This window comes from Pseudophryne corroboree, chromosome 1 (assembly GCF_028390025.1).
Source record: "Pseudophryne corroboree isolate aPseCor3 chromosome 1, aPseCor3.hap2, whole genome shotgun sequence".
Lineage (NCBI taxonomy): Eukaryota > Metazoa > Chordata > Amphibia > Anura > Myobatrachidae > Pseudophryne > Pseudophryne corroboree.
In genome coordinates this window covers 397,382,956-397,403,602 of record NC_086444.1, presented here as the reverse complement: position 1 = coordinate 397,403,602, position 20,647 = coordinate 397,382,956, and the positions used below count along the sequence as shown (strand labels likewise).

General features: G+C 44.0%; 1 protein-coding gene across 6 annotated transcripts in view; it reads left to right on the top strand.

Annotated features, from left to right (window-relative positions):
• Positions 1 to 20,647, top strand: part of MYO18B (myosin XVIIIB) — a 1,127,577-nt gene that overhangs the window by 889,927 nt on the left and 217,003 nt on the right. For all 6 annotated transcript variants that reach the window (XM_063913212.1, XM_063913213.1, XM_063913208.1 and 3 more), the window contains exons 36-38: positions 7,486 to 7,599; positions 17,537 to 17,653; positions 19,322 to 19,405. In XM_063913212.1, the coding sequence (XP_063769282.1) occupies positions 7,486 to 7,599; positions 17,537 to 17,653; positions 19,322 to 19,405 (315 nt within the window). The remainder of the gene's footprint in view (positions 1 to 7,485; positions 7,600 to 17,536; positions 17,654 to 19,321; positions 19,406 to 20,647) is intronic.

Sequence of the window (20,647 nt, the reverse complement as noted above, 5' to 3'; positions counted from 1 at the left end):
GACACTGAGGGAGTTGGTGGGGTGGTTTGCGTGAGCTTGGTTACAAGAGGAAGGGATTTACTGGTCAGTGGACTGCTTCCGCTGTCGGCCCAAGTTTTTGAACTTGTCACTGACTTATTATGAATGCGCTGCAGGTGACGTATAAGGGAGGATGTTCCGAGGTGGTTAACGTCCTTACCCCTACTTATTACAGCTTGACAAAGGGAACACACGGCTTGACACCTGTTGTCCGCATTTCTGGTGAAATACTTCCACACCGAAGAGCTGATTTTTTTGGTATTTTCACCAGGCATGTCAACGGCCATATTCCTACCACGGACAACAGGTGTCTCCCCGGGTGCCTGACTTAAACAAACCACCTCACCATCAGAATCCTCCTGGTCAATTTCCTCCCCAGCGCCAGCAACACCCATATCCTCCTCATCCTGGTGTACTTCAACACTGACATCTTCAATCTGACTATCAGGAACTGGACTGCGGGTGCTCCTTCCATCACTTGCAGGGGGGCGTGCAAATGGTGGAAGGCGCATGCTCTTCACGTCCAGTGTTGGGAAGGTCAGGCATCGCAACCGACACAATTGGAGTCGGACTCTCCTTGTGGATTTGGGATTTCGAAGAACGCACAGTTCTTTGCGGTGCTACTGCTTTTGCCAGCTTTAGTCTTTTCATTTTTCTAGCGAGAGGCTGAGTGCTTCCATCCTCATGTGAAGCTGAACCACTAGCCATGAACATAGGCCAGGGCCTCAGCCGTTCCTTGCCACTCCGTGTGGTAAATGGCATATTGGCAAGTTTACGCTTCTCCTCCGACAATTTTATTTTAGGTTTTGGAGTCCTTTTTTTACTGATATTTGGTGTTTTGGATTTGACATGCTCTGTACTATGACATTGGGCATCGGCCTTGGCAGACGACGTTGCTGGCATTTCATCGTCTCGGCCATGACTAGTGGCAGCAGCTTCAGCACGAGGTGGAAGTGGATCTTGATCTTTCCCTAATTTTGGAACCTCAACATTTTTGTTCTCCATATTTTAATAGGCACAACTAAAAGGCACCTCAGGTAAACAATGGAGATGGATGGATTGGATACTAGTATACAATTATGGACGGGCTGCCGAGTGCCGACACAGAGGTAGCCACAGCCGTGAACTACCGCACTGTACTGTGTCTGCTGCTAATATATAGACTGGTTGATAAAGAGATAGTATACTCGTAACTAGTATGTATGTATAAAGAAAGAAAAAAAAACCACGGTTAGGTGGTATATACAATTATGGACGGGCTGCCGAGTGCCGACACAGAGGTAGCCACAGCCGTGAACTACCGCACTGTACTGTGTCTGCTGCTAATATAGACTGGTTGATAAAGAGATAGTATACTCGTAACTAGTATGTATGTATAAAGAAAGAAAAAAAAAACCACGGTTAGGTGGTATATACAATTATGGACGGGCTGCCGAGTGCCGACACAGAGGTAGCCACAGCCATGAACTACCGCACTGTACTGTGTCTGCTGCTAATATATAGACTGGTTGATAAAGAGATAGTATACTCGTAACTAGTATGTATGTATAAAGAAAGAAAAAAAAACCACGGTTAGGTGGTATATACAATTATGGACGGGCTACCGAGTGCCGACACAGAGGTAGCCACAGCCGTGAACTACCGCACTGTACTGTGTCTGCTGCTAATATATAGACTGGTTGATAAAGAGATAGTATACTCGTAACTAGTATGTATGTATAAAGAAAGAAAAAAAAACCACGGTTAGGTGGTATATACAATTATGGACGGGCTGCCGAGTGCCGACACAGAGGTAGCCACAGCCGTGAACTACCGCACTGTACTGTGTCTGCTGCTAATATAGACTGGTTGATAAAGAGATAGTATACTCGTAACTAGTATGACTATAAAGAAAGAAAAAAAAACCACGGTTAGGTGGTATATACAATTATGGACGGGCTGCCGAGTGCCGACACAGAGGTAGCCACAGCCGTGAACTACCGCACTGTACTGTGTCTGCTGCTAATATATAGACTGGTTGATAAAGAGATAGTATACTCGTAACTAGTATGTATGTATAAAGAAAGAAAAAAAAACCACGGTTAGGTGGTATATACAATTATGGACGGGCTGCCGAGTGCCGACACAGAGGTAGCCACAGCCGTGAACTACCGCACTGTACTGTGTCTGCTGCTAATATAGACTGGTTGATAAAGAGATAGTATACTCGTAACTAGTATGTATGTATAAAGAAAGAAAAAAAAACCACGGTTAGGTGGTATATACAATTATGGACGGGCTGCCGAGTGCCGACACAGAGGTAGCCACAGCCGTGAACTACCGCACTGTACTGTGTCTGCTGCTAATATATAGACTGGTTGATAAAGAGATAGTATACTCGTAACTAGTATGTATGTATAAAGAAAGAAAAAAAAACCACGGTTAGGTGGTATATACAATTATGGACGGGCTGCCGAGTGCCGACACAGAGGTAGCCACAGCCGTGAACTACCGCACTGTACTGTGTCTGCTGCTAATATATAGACTGTTTGATAAAGAGATAGTATACTCGTAACTAGTATGTATGTATAAAGAAAGAAAAAAAACCCACGGTTAGGTGGTATATACAATTATGGACGGGCTGCCGAGTGCCGACACAGAGGTAGCCACAGCCGTGAACTACCGCACTGTACTGTGTCTGCTGCTAATATAGACTGGTTGATAAAGAGATAGTATACTCGTAACTAGTATGTATGTATAAAGAAAGAAAAAAAAACCACGGTTAGGTGGTATATACAATTATGGACGGGCTGCCGAGTGCCGACACAGAGGTAGCCACAGCCGTGAACTACCGCACTGTACTGTGTCTGCTGCTAATATAGACTGGTTGATAAAGAGATAGTATACTCGTAACTAGTATGACTATAAAGAAAGAAAAAAAAACCACGGTTAGGTGGTATATACAATTATGGACGGGCTGCCGAGTGCCGACACAGAGGTAGCCACAGCCGTGAACTACCGCACTGTACTGTGTCTGCTGCTAATATAGACTGGTTGATAAAGAGATAGTATACTACTAATATTATATATACTGGTGGTCAGGTCACTGGTCACTAGTCACACTGGCAGTGGCACTCCTGCAGCAAAAGTGTGCACTGTTTAATTTTAATATAATATTATGTACTCCTGGCTCCTGCTATAACCTATAACTGGCACTGCAGTGCTCCCCAGTCTCCCCCACAATTATAAGCTGTGTGAGCTGAGCACAGTCAGATATATATATACATTGATGCAGCACACTGGGCTGAGCAGTGCACACAGATATGGTATGTGACTGAGTCACTGTGTGTATCGTTTTTTTCAGGCAGAGAACGGATATATTAAATAAAACAAACAACTGCACTGTCTGGTGGTCACTGTGGTCGTCAGTCACTAAACTCTGCACTCTCTTCTACAGTATCACAGCCTCAGGTCAATCTCTCTCTCTCTCTCTCAACCCTAATCTAAATGGAGAGGACGCCAGCCACGTCCTCTCCCTATCAATCTCAATGCACGTGTGAAAATGGCGGCGACGCGCGGCTCCTTATATAGAATCCGAGTCTCGCGAGAATCCGACAGCGTCATGATGACGTTCGGGCGCGCTCGGGTTAACCGAGCAAGGCGGGAGGATCCGAGTCTGCTCGGACCCGTGAAAAAAACATGAAGTTCGTGCGGGTTCGGATTCAGAGAAACCGAACCCGCTCATCTCTAATATATATATATAATTTTTAAAAGGGATTGCTGGCCACACAGGTGTGTGTGTGTGTGTGTGTGTGTGTGTGTGTGTGTATATATATATATATATATATACATATATGTTCTAGTGGTAAATCAGTCGCGCCTTCAGTATTTGTGGATAATTCATTAAAAATCCTCAGTTAACATTAAAATATGCATACCAGATGTAAGTAGAACAGGTGCCTCATACAGAATGTCTTTGCATCAGGGTTTCCCTTGTTCGTACTTCTTCTCCTCTTTAATCCGTCCGGATATTGGTGTGGAGTTTGTACGTATATGCAAGACAATGTATCAGTAATCTGCTCTTTAAAGTGGCATAGTGCTGGTTCGTGCAATAATTGCAATAAAGTGAATATGTGCAATAAAAGTTCTTGAGTGCTCGGAATATTATAGATAAATAGATACAGTAGGTACAAATATATCTTGTTGAGAGTGTACTGACCCACTTTAGGTAGTGTGCTTAGTTACCATTTACTGAGGGTGCAGCACCAAATCTCTTTGTGGTTCAGAAAGATTCAAATGATACTCATATGAAGTACTCACATTAAACACTGCACTGCATTGGATGGTGTTCTTGTCATTACATCATCACTTTGGAGTGCCTAAAAAGATCAAAGCTCCCAAATGAGAAGGAAAGCCTCTGATAGTGTAGTATCATTAAAAAAGATTTTTTAATACATAATTATACAAAAAAGTACAAAACATATAGGTGGACTCGTACTCCTGAGGAAGTCTCAATATGAAATAAGGGACGAAACGCGTTGGAACCTACCGGCACTCCGCTCTTCACTAAGAAACAACAGATAAGCTTTTATCTATTTTTAAATTGTCCGCACCGTGACTGAGTCTCGTTCATTCCCTGTCTGGTAACCGTGAGTGCCACTGACTGCTTGATATATATATATATATATATATTTTATATACATATATATATGGGATCCGTTCAGGTTTAGGATGTGGATGTGTCCTAGATTCAGGATGTGGAGAGGGGGGTGATTATTTGGATGCAATGGGGGCACTGTGCTGGAGAGGATCTGGTGAGGAGGACCTGCTCAGGGCCAGGGAAATGGATACCTAGCAACAGTGCCGTAACTAGGCATTTTAGCGCTGTGTGCAAGAAACGGCATTGGTGCACCCACTCTATGTACAACAGGGGCAGTGCGCGCCGTAGGTGCGTGCAAAAAATATAGGGGCGTGGCTTCATGGGGAAGGGGTGTGACCGTAAAATAATACCAATTCATATTACGGTGCATAGTAGTCTCCATTATTCAAATTACGCCGCACAGTAGCACCACTACACCAGGTAGAGCCCTTTTTACACATTACGGCAGACAGCATCCCCTTTTTAAACATTACGGCAGAGTCCCCTTTTTTACACATTACGGCAGACAGTCCCCCTTTTTACACATTACGGCAGATAGTCCCCCTTTTTTTACACATTACGGCAGACAGTCCCCCTTTTTACACATTACGGCACACAGCGTCCCCTTTTTACACATTACGGCAGACAGCGTACCCTTTTTACACATTACGGGAGACAGCGACCCCCTTTTACATATTACGGTGGACAGCGTCCCATTTTTACACTTTTACGGCAGACAGCGTCCCCTTTTTACACATTACGGCAGACAGCATCCCCTTTTTACACATTACGGCAAACAGCGTCCCCTTTTACAGATTACGGCAGACAGTCCCCCTTTTTACACTTTTACGGCAGACAGTGTCCCCTTTTTTTGCACATTGCAGCAGACAGTGTCCCTTTTTTACACATTATGGCAAACAGTCACCCTTTTTTACACATTACAGCAGACAGCGTCCCCTTTTTACACATTATGGCAAACCGCGTCCCCCTTTTTTACACATTACAGCAGACAGCGTCCCCTTTTTACACATTACGGCAGACAGCGTCCCCTTTTTACACATTACGGCAGACAGCATCCCCTTTTCTACACATTACGGCAGACAGTCCCCCTTTTTACACTTTTACGGCAGACAGCATCCCCTTTTTTACACATTACAGCAGATAGTGTCCCCTTTTTACACATTACAGTAGACTGAGTCCCCTTTCTACACATTACGGCAGACACTGTCCCCTTTCTATACATTATGGCAGAGTCCCCTTTTTACACATTACAGCAGACAGCGTCCCCTTTTTTACACATTACGGCAGACAGTGTGCCCTTTTTACACATTACAGTAGATTGAGTCCCCTTTCTACACATTACGGCAGACAGCGTCCCCTTTTTACACATTACGGCAGACATCGTCCCGTCTGCTTTTGGACTCCAGACTATACAGAGGTGATTGACTGCTGCTGGTCGCACTACAATCTGGATAATTGGTTAAAAATACTGCAAATTCTTTAAAAAAAAATTCAATTGAAGACTATTGAGGGCAGTCTAATTCCAAAGAATCATAGGAATTCAAGTCAATTGTTACCCATTAATGAAATACTTCAGAAATTGTTTTATCAGTTAAATTGTTTTCTCTCATATACGAAGATCTATATTGGAGTGAGTATTTTTCCCACTTTCATAAAATGGGAGTCCAATAATAGGACAACTAACACCCCTGAGGAAGTCACTAGAGACGAAATGCGTTTGATGAAACAACAACAACAACAACTTTTATTATTATTTTTATTAATATTTAATCAATGTATTGACAAGAAAACTGTATGGGCAGACAAATCAATGAACAGTTGAAAGATGTTTTATGTATAAGATAATGTATTCTTGAAGTTTTTATTTGCATTTTAACAATAAAATTGTATTAATAGATTTTGGGTGTCAGTAGTATATGAGGTATATAGAACATCTATAGTTCACATCCATTAGGTAAGATCCGTTGAACAGCAGAGTGCACCCCAAAAAACAACTATTTGCGTTAATCTCTATAGGCCCTTTTGGCAAGAGGCCTAATTTGGGGGAAGTTGCTCACTAATAGTATATCAATTAATGACAACCACTCCGTCATACAAATTTGATTGGGGTCCACTACACTACTAAGATCAGCGCAAAAGGAACAATTTATATATATATATATATATATATATATATTGAACCACAACACCACCCAAGCAATAGAACAGCTTTGCACCCCTTTCCTCCACAATCCCAACGTAGATAGCCCATGACATTACAGCATGTGTGCATTAATTTTGGAAGGAGCTTGATTTGACACATTCTTGGAAACTTTTCTAATGAAAACCTCATTCTGTACATTCATTTGCATTATTTGTATGTCTCATCTGTAGCCATGGTGTATGCTTTTCTGATGGTTACCTTTACTACGGATTATTCACAGCAAACATTATTTAGTTTTGTAGCTATATGAAGTGCTTTCGTACACTTGAATTGTAGAGCACTTTATTCCCTAGGCAGCCGTTCACACCAAGCCCATCTGAAGCATTTATGTAGTGAGAAACAAAACTGCATACAGCGAGTCAGCGACCCTTCTGTAACACTGGAAGAACAGAGCAGTTACGATAGCTACAGTAACCTGCTTTTATAACACTTCAAAAAGCATGAAAACCACAAAATATGTAAAATAGAAAAACATTTGTTTTAAGAATTCTGAGAGACAATGCGTTGTTCACTTTTATCCTGACTTCTTTTCTTTTCTTTTTTCTGATGTACAGAATTACCACTGACAATGAAATGTATTCACGTTTTCTGCTGCGGCTTCTGACACTATCTGTATCTGTTTCAGCTTGAAGAGAGTGAAGCCAGGTACGCAGAGTCCCTGCAGTCCCAGAAATCACTGAGCTTAGAGCTGGAAAGTCTACACATGGAGCTAGACAATATCTCCAGAAATAAAAACATGGTAATTTACACATTCATCAGCTTCCTGTTCCTGTTAACTGTTTCAGTTTACTATTGCTCATCAGATTCATAGGTGTGATGACCTTTATGTCAAATTGATAGTTTATTTGTCTATATGCTGTTCTTTATTACTTTAATTATTGTTTGGAGAAGCTTGAATGTACAGGCAGCATTTATGTGACAGGATGCATGGCAGACATTCACTTGTATAGTGCTTATTTCCAGACAATTATCACATAATTACAAAAAGAACAGTACCCTATAGTTTTAAGACTAGTACTGATGCTGACACCTGCCTGGGGGATGTTGCTGAGACACCTGGATGGGTATGGGTGACCGGTGGTGGTGGTGGTGGGGGGGCCGAGCACAACGAAGCCCCTTGAGGGTTCATGGTGAGCTGCACTTGCCACATGTTCTATTCCCACTATTCCCACTCTATGGGTGTCGTGGACACCCACAAGTGGGAATAGTCCCTGTTAGTCGGCATGCCGAGTAGTCACACCCGCCAAGTAGCTCTCTGCCTGCGCAGCCTAGCTGCGCTGACAGGCGGCTACCCACCGTGTTCTGGGTCGCAGCGGCTGTGTGTGATGTCACGCAGCCACCGCGACCCGCCCCAGCAACGGTCTGGACATGCCTGTATTGTCCGAACCGCGCCCTTCCCCCCCATGGCATTCTAACGCCGTTGGCATGCCCCCTTCCGCCCTGCGACCGCCTCTGCCTGTCAATCAGGCAGAGACGATCGCAGCAGTGAAATAGTTACATAGGTGTTGAGGTTGAAAAAAGACAAATGTCCATCGAGTTCAACCTGTATTTTAATTATTATTATTTTATTTTTTATATTAATTAAATGCTGTATCCTTAGATATTTGTTATGGCTAGGAATTTATCTAATCCATTTTTAAACTTACTGATTGAGTCCACCATTACTGCATTCTCTCATACTTGCCTACCTGACCCTCTCCATGAGGGAGAAAATGTTCTGTTCCTGGACTTTCCTGGTAATGTATGATTGCCATCACCTGTGGTGAGCTAGTTAATTGATAAGAAAGGTGTTTCACCACAGGTGATGGCAATCATACATTACCAGGAAAGTCCAGGAACAGAGAATTTTCTCCCTCATGGAGAGGGTCAGGTAGGCAAGTATGCATTCTCTAGCAGAGAATTCCAAATCCTTACTGTTCTTACTGTGAAGAACCCTTTTCTCCATTGTGTATGGAATTTTTCTTCTTCTAACCTCAGGGGATGTCCTCGTGTCCTATGTAGTGTTTTTTGATAAACAAATCGTTTGATAAATCCTTGTATTGTCCCCTAATGTATTTAAAAATATGAATAATGTCTCCTCTCAGTCGCCTCTTCCACTGTAAACAAATCCAACCTTTTAAGTCTTTCCTCATAATCCAGTGCCTCTAACCCCTTAACCAGTTTAGTGGCTCGCCTCTGAACCTTTTCGAGTTCCAGGATATCTTATTTATAGTGATGTGCCCAGAACTGTACACAATATTCCAGATGTGGCTGCACCAATGATTTATACAGTGGCAGGATTACACTGTATCCCTCATCCCTTGTCTCCATTCCCCGTTTTATACATGCTTTTGTTACTGCATTTTGTTACTTGCTTTTGTTGCTGCATTTTGACATTGCGTACTGCTACTAAGTTATTGTCGATGAGCACTCCCAAATCTTTTTCAACTACTGTTATCCCTACATTTACCTCATTTAGTATATAGGCTGCCTGATTGTTCCTAGTTCCAAAGTGCATAACTTTACATTTGTCTGTATTGAACCTCATTCTACATTTATCTGCCCAGACCTCAAGTCTAGAAAAGTCATTCTGTAGAGACTCAACATCCTTGTCTGAATTAATTACTCTACATATCTTAGTATCATCTGCAAAAATTGACACTGTGCTTTCCAGTCCCTCTTCTAGGTCATTAATGAATATGTTAAACAACAATGGTCTGAGTACTGAACCCTGCGGTATTCCACTGAGCACTGAAGCCCATTCAGCAAACATCCCATTAATCCCCACTCGCTGTTCACTATTGAACAGCCAATTATTCACCCAAGTACAAATAGTGTCTCCTACACCAAGCTCCCTTAATTTGAGAATTAATCTCTTATGTGGAACTTTGTCAAAGGCCTTAGCGAAGTCCAAAAAGATCACATCCACTGCTTTCGCATCTCACTGTGTGTGCACGCGCAATGTGGCCACTGCTGGTGCTCACAACCAAAAGGGCTTAAGGCTGCGATCGCTGCCGTTGCAGAGATCGGGTCTGAATTAGGCCCATTAACCACTGGTTCACATGCACAGATGGACTTCACTGATACTCTTATTGTTATGAATAATCATATCCATATTTAGATATTTAAAAAAAAAACCCTCTTGGTTATGCTATAATAAATGCAGTACTCATGAAAGAGAGAAGATCTAAAAAGAGAATATATGTAACTTATTTTAAAAGTGTTTATCTATTAAAGCTCACAAGCTTAACCGTCTAAATAACTTTATTCTTTTATAATCTTCTCCTGTGACACAGATATAACCTTGTCCTAGGTGTACATGACATGATGGAAGACATGCTTCTATTGATTGTGTGCATAGGGCCTAATTCAGACCTGATCGGTGCAACGGCAGCGATCGCAGCCTGAAGCCCTTGGCGCAGTGTGCATGCGCAGCGGAGGTAAGGCCTGACTAGCCCTGTGCTGGGAGTCCCCCCGCATCTCAGACAATCCGATTATACTGTAGATGTGCTAAATTTAGCATATCTACGATCAGGTCTGAATTACCCCCATAGTTTCTCGAGCTTCACAAGCTTAAATGAATGTATCAAATGCGATTAGGGCCTTGCTTTATGCTGCAGTTTATATAAAAAGTATAATATTGCATAGAAATCACAAATGTGCCTTTTTTATTTATTTACTTATATTTTCTTCTTAAAGATATTTCTCATATGTCCTAGAGGATGCTGGGGTCACTTCAAGAACCATGGGGTATAGACGGGATCCGCAGGAGACATGGGCACTTTAAGACTTTGAAGGGGTGTGAACTGGCTCCTCCCTCTATGTCCCTCCTCCAGACTCCAGTTTTAGAATTGTGCCCAGGAGAGACTGGATGCACTTGGAGGAGCTCTCCTGAGTTTCTCTGAAAAGACTTTACGTTAGGTTTTTTATTTTCAGGGAGGACTGCTGGCAACAGTCTCCCTGCATCGTGGGACTTAGGGGAGAGAAGTCAGACCTACTTCTAGGGAGTTTAAAGGCTCTGCTTCTTGGCTACAGGACACCATTAGCTCCTGAGGGTTTGGAACACTAGGTACGCCTAGGTGTTCACTCCCAGAGCCTGCCGTCACCCCCCTTGCAGAGCCAGAAGTCAGAAGACAGGTGAGTAGAAGAAGAAAAGAAGACTTCAGTGACGGCTTCTGAGGTACCGCACAGCGATCGCGCTGCGCGCCATGCTCCCACACACAGCGGCACTACAGGGTGCGGGGGATGGCGCCCTGGGCAGCATAAAACTCCTCATTAAGGCTGGCAAAGTGGAAATTAAGTGCTTAGACACAAAATCCTAACCCCCTGCCAGTGTGATTATATAAAAAAATAGCGGGGCTGAAGCGCGCCATTAAGGGGGCGGGGCTTAGCCCTCACAGCTCTCCTCAGCGCCATTTTCTCTTCACTGAGCTGCAGAGACGCTGGTCCTTCCTCAACACTGCTGTACAAGTAACAGGGTGCAAACCGGGGAAGGGGGGGGGCACAGTTAATTTGGTGCAAATATAAATATTATAAAAGCGCTACAGGTCTGAAGCTTTATATTAATGTTTCAGAACCGGGATTGAGCGCTGGGTTGTGAGCTGGCAAACTCCCTCTGTGTTTCTCTGACAGGCTTTACTGTGGGTCTGTCCCCTTTTTGCCCAGTGTGTCTGTGAGTGTCGGTACGCGTGTGACGGCATGTCTGAGGTGGAGTGCTCTTCCCAGGAGGAGACTGTGTTAGGGGCGGAAACAGCTGTGGGAGTGACCCTGTCGGCACCGCCGACTCCTGATTGAGTAAACGTGTTTAATGCCTTGAATGCTAATGTGACTCTTATTAATAAGAGATTAGATAGATCTGATTCTCAGAACCAGGCATGGAAGAAATCTGTGGAGGATATGTTATCACAGGTTCAGACCCCCTCGGGGTCACATAAACGTTCGTTTGCTCAGTTGTCAGACACAGATACCGACACGGACACTGACTCCAGTGTTGACTATAGTGATGCCAGATTAGACCCAAAATTGGCAAAGAACATTCAGTACATGATTGTGGCAATAGAAGACGTGTTACATATCACTGAAAACCCTGCGGTTCCTGATACTAGGGTCTGTATGTTTAAGGGAAAGAAACCTGAGGTAATGTTTACTCCCTCTCATGAACTGAATACTCTTTTTTTAAAAATGTGGGAAAATCCTGACAAAAAGTTTCTGATTCCCAAAAGGATTCAGGTGGCGTATCCGTTCCCCACTGGGGATAGAGAAAAGTGGGAGTCATCCCCCATTGTGGACAAGGCTCTATCACGGTTGTCTAAAATGGTGGCTTTACCATCTCCTGACACGGCAGCCCTTAAGGATCCTGCGGATCGTAGACAGGAAAATACGTTAAAATCCATTTACGTCAACACAGGTACACTGCTCAGACCAAACATCGCATCTGCGTGGGTGAGTAGTGCTATCGAAAAGTGGGCAGAGAACTTGTCATCTGATATAGATACCCTAGATAGGGATAGCATCCTGTTAAATCTGGGTTATATCAGGGACGCTGCGGCCTACCTAAAGGAGGCGGCGAGAGATATTGGCATTTTGGGATCAAAAGCCAATGCCATGACGATTTCAGCTAGGAGGGCATTTTGGATTCATCAATGGAATGCTGATGCTGACTCTAAGAAAGCTATGGGGTCTCTCCCATATAAAGGTAGTATCTTGTTTTGTGAGGGTCTCACTGATCTGGTATCTACAGCTACCGCGGGTAAGTCGTCATTTTTGCCTTATGCAGTCCTTTCGGTCAAATAAATACAAAAAAGGCCGAGGTTATTCCTTCCTTACTAATAGGGGAAGAGGAAAAGGTAAAAGATCTCCAGCCGTGGCAGGTACCCAGGAGCAAAAGTCCTCCCCGGCTTCTGCCAAATCCACCGCATGATGCTGGGGCTCCTCTGCGGGAGTCCGCACCGGTGGGGGCACGTCTCAAGCTCTTCACTCAATTCTGGGCTCGTTCGGCCCTGGACCCATGGGTTTTAGAAATAGTGTCCCATGGGTACAAACTGGAGTTTCAAGACGTTCCCCCTCACCGATTTTTCAAATCGGCCTTACCAGCTTCTCTTCCGGACAGGAAGGTTGTATGCGATGCAATACAAAAGTTGTGTCTAAATCAAGTAATTATCAGGGTTCCCCCATCATAACAGGGAGAAGGCTTTTATTCAAGCCTGTTTGTGGTCCCGAAACCGGACGGCTCGGTCAGACCAATTCTGAACCTAAAATCCCTCAATCTTTACCTAAGAAAATTCAAATTCAAGATGGAATCTCTCCGAGCAGTGATCTCCAGTCTGGAGGAAGGGGATTTCATGGTGTCGGTCGACATAAAGGATGCCTACTTACACGTCCCCATATATCATCCGCATCAGGCTGACCTGAGGTTTGCTATTCAGGATTGTCATTACCAATTTCAGACTTTGCCGTTTGGTCTGTCCACGGCTCCGAGGATTTTCACCAAGGTAATGGCGGAAATGATGGTTCTCCTTCGCAAACAAGGAATCACAATTATCCCTTACTTGGACGATCTTCTGATAAAGGCGAGATCCAAAGACAAGCTGGAGCAGGACATTGCGCTCTCCCTGACAGTTCTGCAGCAACATGGTTGGCTCCTGAGCTTGCTGAAGTCACAGTTAAATCCGACAAAACGGCTGTCGTTTTTGGGAATGATTCTGGACACGGAATTACAGAGAGTTTTTCTTCCAGAAGAGAAGGCTCTGGAAATTCAGAGTTTGGTCAAACAAATTCTGAAACCAGCGAGAGTATCAATCCATCAATTCACTCGATTGCTGGGGAAGATGGTGGCAGCCTACGAGGCCATTCAATTTGGCAGATTCCATGCCAGAGTGTTTCAGTGGGACCTATTGGACAAGTGGTCCGAATCCCATCTGCACATGCACCGGAAAATAATCCTGTCCTCCAAGACCAGAATCTCACTCCTGTTGTGGCTGCACAGCTCTCACCTCCTAGAGGGACGCAGATTCGGGTTTCAGGACTGGATCCTAGTAACCACGGATGCGAGTCTCCGAGGCTGGGGAGCAGTCACACAGGGGGAAACCTTCCAGGGAAAATGGTCAAGCCAGGAAGTTTGTTTACAAATAAACGTTCTAGAGTTAAGGGCCATTTACAACGGCCTTCTTCAAGCGGAACATCTTCTTCGCAGTCTGCCCGTCCTAATACAGTCGGACAACATAACAGCAGTAGCGCACATAAACCGCCAGGGCGGAACAAAGAGCAGGGCGGCAATGGCAGAGGCCACAAAAGTTCTCCACTGGGCGGAAAAACATACAAGCGCTCTGTCAGCAATCTTCATTCCAGGAGTGGACAACTGGGAAGCAGACTTCCTCAGCAGACATGATCTCCATCCAGGAGAGTGGGGTCTTCATCAAGAGGTCTTCACAGAAGTGACAAGTCTTTGGGGAATTCCTCAAATAGACATGATGGCGTCTCACCTCAACAAGAAGCTTCAGAGATATTGTTCCAGGTCGAGGGACCCTGAAGCAATAGCGGTGAACGCGCTGGTGACACCATGGGTGTTTCAGTCGGTGTACGTGTTCCCTACGCTTCCACTCATTCCAAAGGTGCTAAAGATCATAAGAAGAGCAAAGGTTCAGGTGATCCTCATTGTTCCGGACTGGCCAAGGAGGGCTTGGTATCCAGATCTTCAGGAATTACTCATAAGAGATCCCTGGCTTCTTCCTCTACGAGAGGATCTGTTACAGCAGGGGCCATGCGTTTATCACGACTTACAGCGGCTACGTTTGACGGCTTGGCGGTTGAACGCCGGATCCTAGCCCGAAAGGGTATTCCCAGTGAAGTCATTCCCACACTTCTTCAGGCTAGAAAAGGAGTAACGTCTAAACATTATCACCGTATTTGGAGAAAATATGTGTCTTGGTGTGAATCCAAGAAGGCTCCTACGGAAGAATTTCAGCTATGGTGTTTTCTCCATTTCCTGCTAGCAGGTGTGGATGCGGGCCTAAAGTTAGGCTCGATTAAAGTACAAATTTCGGCCTTATCGGTTTTCTTTCAAAAACAATTGGCCTCCCTTCCAGAAGTTCAGACTTTCGTGAAAGGAGTTTTGCACATCCAACCTCCATTTGTGCCACCAGTGGCACCATGGGATCTTAACGTGGTGTTGCATTTCCTTCAGTCACATTGGTTTGAACCTTTACAGAAGGTAGAGTTGAAATTTCTCACTTGGAAAGTGGTCATGCTATTGGCCTTAGCATCCGCAAGGCGGGTGTCTGAGTTAGCGGCTTTGTCTCACAAGAGTCCTTATTTAATCTTCCATGAAGATAGAGCGGAGTTGAGGACTCGTCAACAATGTCTGCCGAAGGTGGTTTCATCGTTCCACATGAACCAGCCTATTATGGTACCGGTGGCTACTGACGCCTTTGCGGAGTCAAAATCTCTTGATGTTGTCAGGGCCTTAAAGATTTATGTCACCAGAACGGCTCAACTTAGGAAAACGGAAACTCTGCTTGTCCTGTACGCTGCCAACAAGATTGGGACGCCTGCTTCCAAGCAGACTATTGCGCACTGGATCTGTAATACGATTCAGCATGCTCATTCTACGGCTGGATTGCCGTTACCGAAATCAGTGAAGGCCCACTCTACCAGAAAGGTGGGCTCATCTTGGGCGGCTGCCCGGGGGGTCTCTGCATTACAACTCTGCCGAGAAGCTACTTGGTCGCCTTCAAACACTTTTGCAAGATTTTACAAGTTTGATACCCTGGCTGATGAGGACCTCATGTTTGGCCAATCGGTACTGCAGAGTCATCCGCACTCTCCCGCTCGTTCTAGAGCTTTGGTTCTTGAAGTGTCCCCAGCATCCTCTAGGACATATGAGAAAATATGATTTTAATACCTACCGGTAAATCCTTTTCTCTTAGTCCGTAGAGGATGCTGGGCGACCGTCCCAGTGCGGACTCTATCTGCAGTTATTAGTTATGTTTACACACAGGTTGTGTTTCTATTATAGTCAGCCTGTTGCTGACATGGTTCATGCCGTTGACTGGAGTTCTGTTAAATGCCATGTTGTATGGCGTGTTTGTGGTGTGAGCTGGTATGTATCTCACCTTAGTTTAACAATAAATCCTTTTTCTCGAAATCTCCGTCTCCCTGGGCACAGTTCCTATAACTGGAGTCTGGAGGAGGGGCATAGAGGGAGGAGCCAGTTCACAGTCTTCAAAGTCTTAAAGTGCCCATGTCTCCTGCGGATCCCGTCTATACCCCATGGTTCTTGAAGTGTCCCCAGCATCCTCTACGGCAGGGATTTTCAACCTTTTTTTTACTCGTGGCACACCGAACAATTTTTTGAAATTGCCAAGGCACACCATCAGTTCCCCACAGAAAAAAATAAAACACAGACATTGGCCCTCACAGTAAAAAAAAATAAAAAAAATCCACACATACATTGGCCTAATTAGAAAAAAACAATCACATTGCTCTCCACATAAATCATGTTGCTCCCCACATAAATCCTATTGCTCCCCACATGAATTATTCACATTGTTCCCCCCAAAAATCCTTATTCTCCCCACATAAATTCTATTGAAATCCTATTGTTCCCCACAGGAGAAATAAAATAACAAATATTATCAGCTGTCCTCCTCCCTGTCCCTCAGTGGTGGGGGTTGTTCATAGTGGAGTTCTGCGAATACTGAGCAGCAGACGGTCGGGCTGGTGTGGATGTGGGTGGGCAAGGAAAGCTGTGTATGCAGGCGGGAACTGGAAGAAGTGTATGCAGGCGGGTGGGCTGGCTGGGTGGTGAGACGCGGCGGCCGTGACCTATGATATCACATCGTTTTCAAGTCATAGGTCATGGCCGGAGCACGACTGATCCTCTAAGAAGAGGCTGGGCCAACAGTTCATTCTGAAGGTGCAGGAAGCTGCTCCGGCTCCGCGGCACACCTTGCAACTGGTCGCGGCACACTAGTGTGCCACGGCACACTGGTTGAAAAAGCCTGCTCTACGGACTAAGAGTAAAGGATTTACCGGTAGGTATTAAAATCCTATTTTAAGTGGATTTTAAACAAGGACAATACAGGATTTGCAAGGGATCCTTGTCAGCTCTAGTTATAGAATCAGCTGCCCGCCGCCGCTGTGAATGCTGGGATGAGCGAAGCGTATCCCAGTATTCACAGCAGCACCGAGCAGCCAATGCGGAATAAGAGGGAAAGCTGCAGCGGCGCCTCTACCAATTACATAGCGCTGCTGCAGCTCCAGTCCACCTCCCTCCTCCTCCTGATTCTGATTCTAGACCTAGAGCTGACAGGATTTTTCACGCGCCTTTTTTGCATTTATATGATGACAGATACTCTGCAGAGTTGTAAAATGGTTTAAGCATGACAACTATACAGTAAGAAGAATAGAAAGCCAAAAACTGGTGCATGCTCCTTCGGTGGAACATTGGCAGTGACACAGATTACATGGAGTGTTCATTAGATAAAGTATCTGTACTGTAGAGAGATAAAAGAACTAGATCTCCCTTGAACATCATGAGAAGAACATGCTGAAAGCTGTCCACAGTAGGTTCATGACAATGTAATGTTATTTTCTGCTTTTATAAACTAGACACATTTTCATTGTTTGCTGTTGATTATTTGATCCCTAAATAATAATAACACATATCACACCCAGCATATTTTTTCTTTCTGTTTCAGGCTGATGAACAATTGTTCCAGTTGCAGCATGAGAAGACTGATCTTCTGAAGAGGATCGATGAGGATCAGGAAGACCTGAATGAGCTTATGAAGAAACACAAAGCTCTCATTGCTCAGGTAGGGAGATTAGACCTGCAACTAATCTTTCCACAGCTACCTGTGAATGCAGAAATAGAAAGTACATTTTTCTTTAATAGATTCATATTTCTCATCTCCCAAGAATCATAAATGAAAGCTGTGACATTAGGTTGACAATAAGGGACACATTTGTCAAACTGAAGTGTAAGGTGAAACCAAGTAATTCCAATCTATCCACCATGTATAACCGAGCCTCCATTTTAGTACATCTTAACCATGTCCATGTTTACTTTCATTTGTGCCTATATACTATATAGTGTAGAGCTGAAACCTTCATATATAAATTGCCTCATTTAGTTTTACTTATAAATGTCCTTTAATTGCATTTTATGCAAAAATGACACCATTCTGAATTTCAGATTATTTAACGTGACATTCTTCATGGTAAAAATTTTTAATTTAACATTGCCACATAAAGGGTTAATATACTTTGGTATAATTTGACATGGAATAAAAGCAAAAGGTTGGGTAAGATATCCTGGTGGAAACCATCCCAACGGTCATAATACCGGCAGCGGAATCCCGACGGTCAAAATCCCAACAAATTTTGGTGAGTATTCTAACCTTAACCTCCTAACCCAACCCTTCTGCAGCCTAATCCTTACCGTCCCCTCCCACAGCCTTACCTTAACCATCACTTCCCGCAGCTTAACCCTAACTGTCACCTTCCACAGCTTGACCCTAACTATCCCCTCCCATAGCCTAACCCTAACTCTCCCCTTCCACAGCCTAGCCCTAACTGTACCCTTCCACAGTCTAGCCCTAACTGTCACCTTCCACAGCCTAGCCCTATCTGTCCCCTTCCACAACCTAGCCCTGACTGTCACCTTCCGCAGCATAGCCCTAACTGTCCCCTTCCACAGCCTAGCCCTAACTGTCCTCTCCCACTGCCTAACCATAACTATGCCCTCCCACTGCCTAACCCTAACTGTCCCCTTCGGCAGCCTAACCCTAACCGATTTTTTCCATATTGTGACAATTGTTGGATGGGACCACCGAGATCCTGACTACACCCCGAAGCAAATACTGGATGGGTACTATGTCAATTGCTTTATGGCAATCCAGGTGTTGTTGAACTGACAATGCTGGAGGCACAAGCACTAATTGGGTGTGGTGCCATATGTTTTGTCGACATTTATCATGTTCACACAAGAGAATACTGACATGGTCGTAGTGTGGAAATGTAGTGCGTTGACACTCATTTCCAGACTTCTGGGTCCAGCTGTGACGTCAGGATTACCTTTGGCTGATCCTGCGGCACTTCCGACAGTAAGTATGGTTAATGTGTAACTGTAATGCTGACCCTTGTCCTAGTACCTATCCCTATCCTCCCCTCATTTAGCCTAACCCTAAGTCTCTCCCTAGCGCTGAACCGTAATTCTCCCCTCCGCTATCCCTAAGCCTCCACTGATAGTCTAAACAAAATGTTGACATTTCACATGTCAATATTGTGAACTTGCCGACAATCTACAGACGCACACATGTTCATTGTCAATATCGTAACTGTCGACATTATAACTATGTCCTAATTGAGTGACTTACGGTATGAATCTACTGGATATTATTAAAAATACTTGTTTTTTTAATTGTACTGTATATAACTTACATATTGTTAATCCTGTGTCACTTTTTCCACTTGCTAATTAGTCTGCAACAGATATTGCACATATTCGTGAGCTACAAACTAAGCTAGAAGACACCCAGAGAGAGAAGCAAAGTCTTCAAGAGAAGGTGAGATTGTACTTTTTGTCTCATACAGTGTATATAATGTATAATCTGATGTCTGATAATGTATAGGTACTTTTAACCGAAATTGGAAGTACTTTATTCCCTGCAGTGAAGTTGCTCTCCTTGAGAATTTGCTTACAAACTATGAGCAACTGGTCCTCTGTCCTCCTTCTCCCCGCTCCTCTTTCTCCTCCTCTTCCTCCTCCTCCTCCTCTTCCTCTTCTTCCTCCTCATATAGGACAAGTACAGGGTACAAAAACATAGCTGCATCGGCAGATGACACCTTCTCCTCCTCCTTCTTCTTCTCAAAAGAATATAGGACAAGTACAGGGTACAAAGACATAGCTGCATCGGCAGATGACAATGAAAGAAGTATTAGGGTGGTAGAAAACCAAGAAATTTGGTGCCATTGAAGGGAGTATGGGGTAGAAGATAGTTTAAGTAATAGAAGGAAAGGGGCACATGAGGGAAGAGGGCCCTTCTCCTGAGAGCTTACATTCTAAAGGGGAGAGGAGATGGTGGCCCAGATGCAGTAGACAGTGAGCGTTTGGTGAAAAAGTGATTCTTGAGAGCTTGTTTGAAGTTTTGTAGAGAGGTGGAGAGTCTGATAGGGAGAGGTATGGAATTCCAGAGACAGGGATCAGCATGTGCAATATCTTGGAAGTAGGAGTGGGAGGAAGTAGTCCATAGGCAGGAGAGGCGGCGTGCATTAGTGGAGTGAAGAAGACAGGTAGGAGTGTTAAGGGAGGTAACATCAGAGATGTAAATGGGAGAGAAGTAGGCAAGGGCTTTGTAAGTGTGAGAAGTTTGAATTGAAATACTTTCTTCCTCAGAAATGTTTATGTCACCTCCTGAAGGACTCATACATAGTTTGATACTTCAACGGATTTAAGGATAAAAACTAGTTAGTTAAGCAGTAGTATGAGTTTGTTATGGTTAGAATGAAAAAGTTGGTTGCATGGTTTACATTTGGAGAAGGCTTTGGGAGGGAAGTAGAGGTTAGGGTTAGACAATAGGCTCTGGGGGTTTGACTGTAGTTAAAGTTATGTCTTAGTCGTTGAGATAGTGAGGTGAAAGTATTTAATTGGAACCAGTTGCTAATGATTAAAATAATTTTGTCCTCAACTTAAGTAACCTAAAATACCAGGAACATGGCTTGTGTGATTTCTCATATGATGATGATTATTATTATTGACTACACCCACATGAATAGCAATGTCAATTTGAGTTCATCTAAATGGTGTA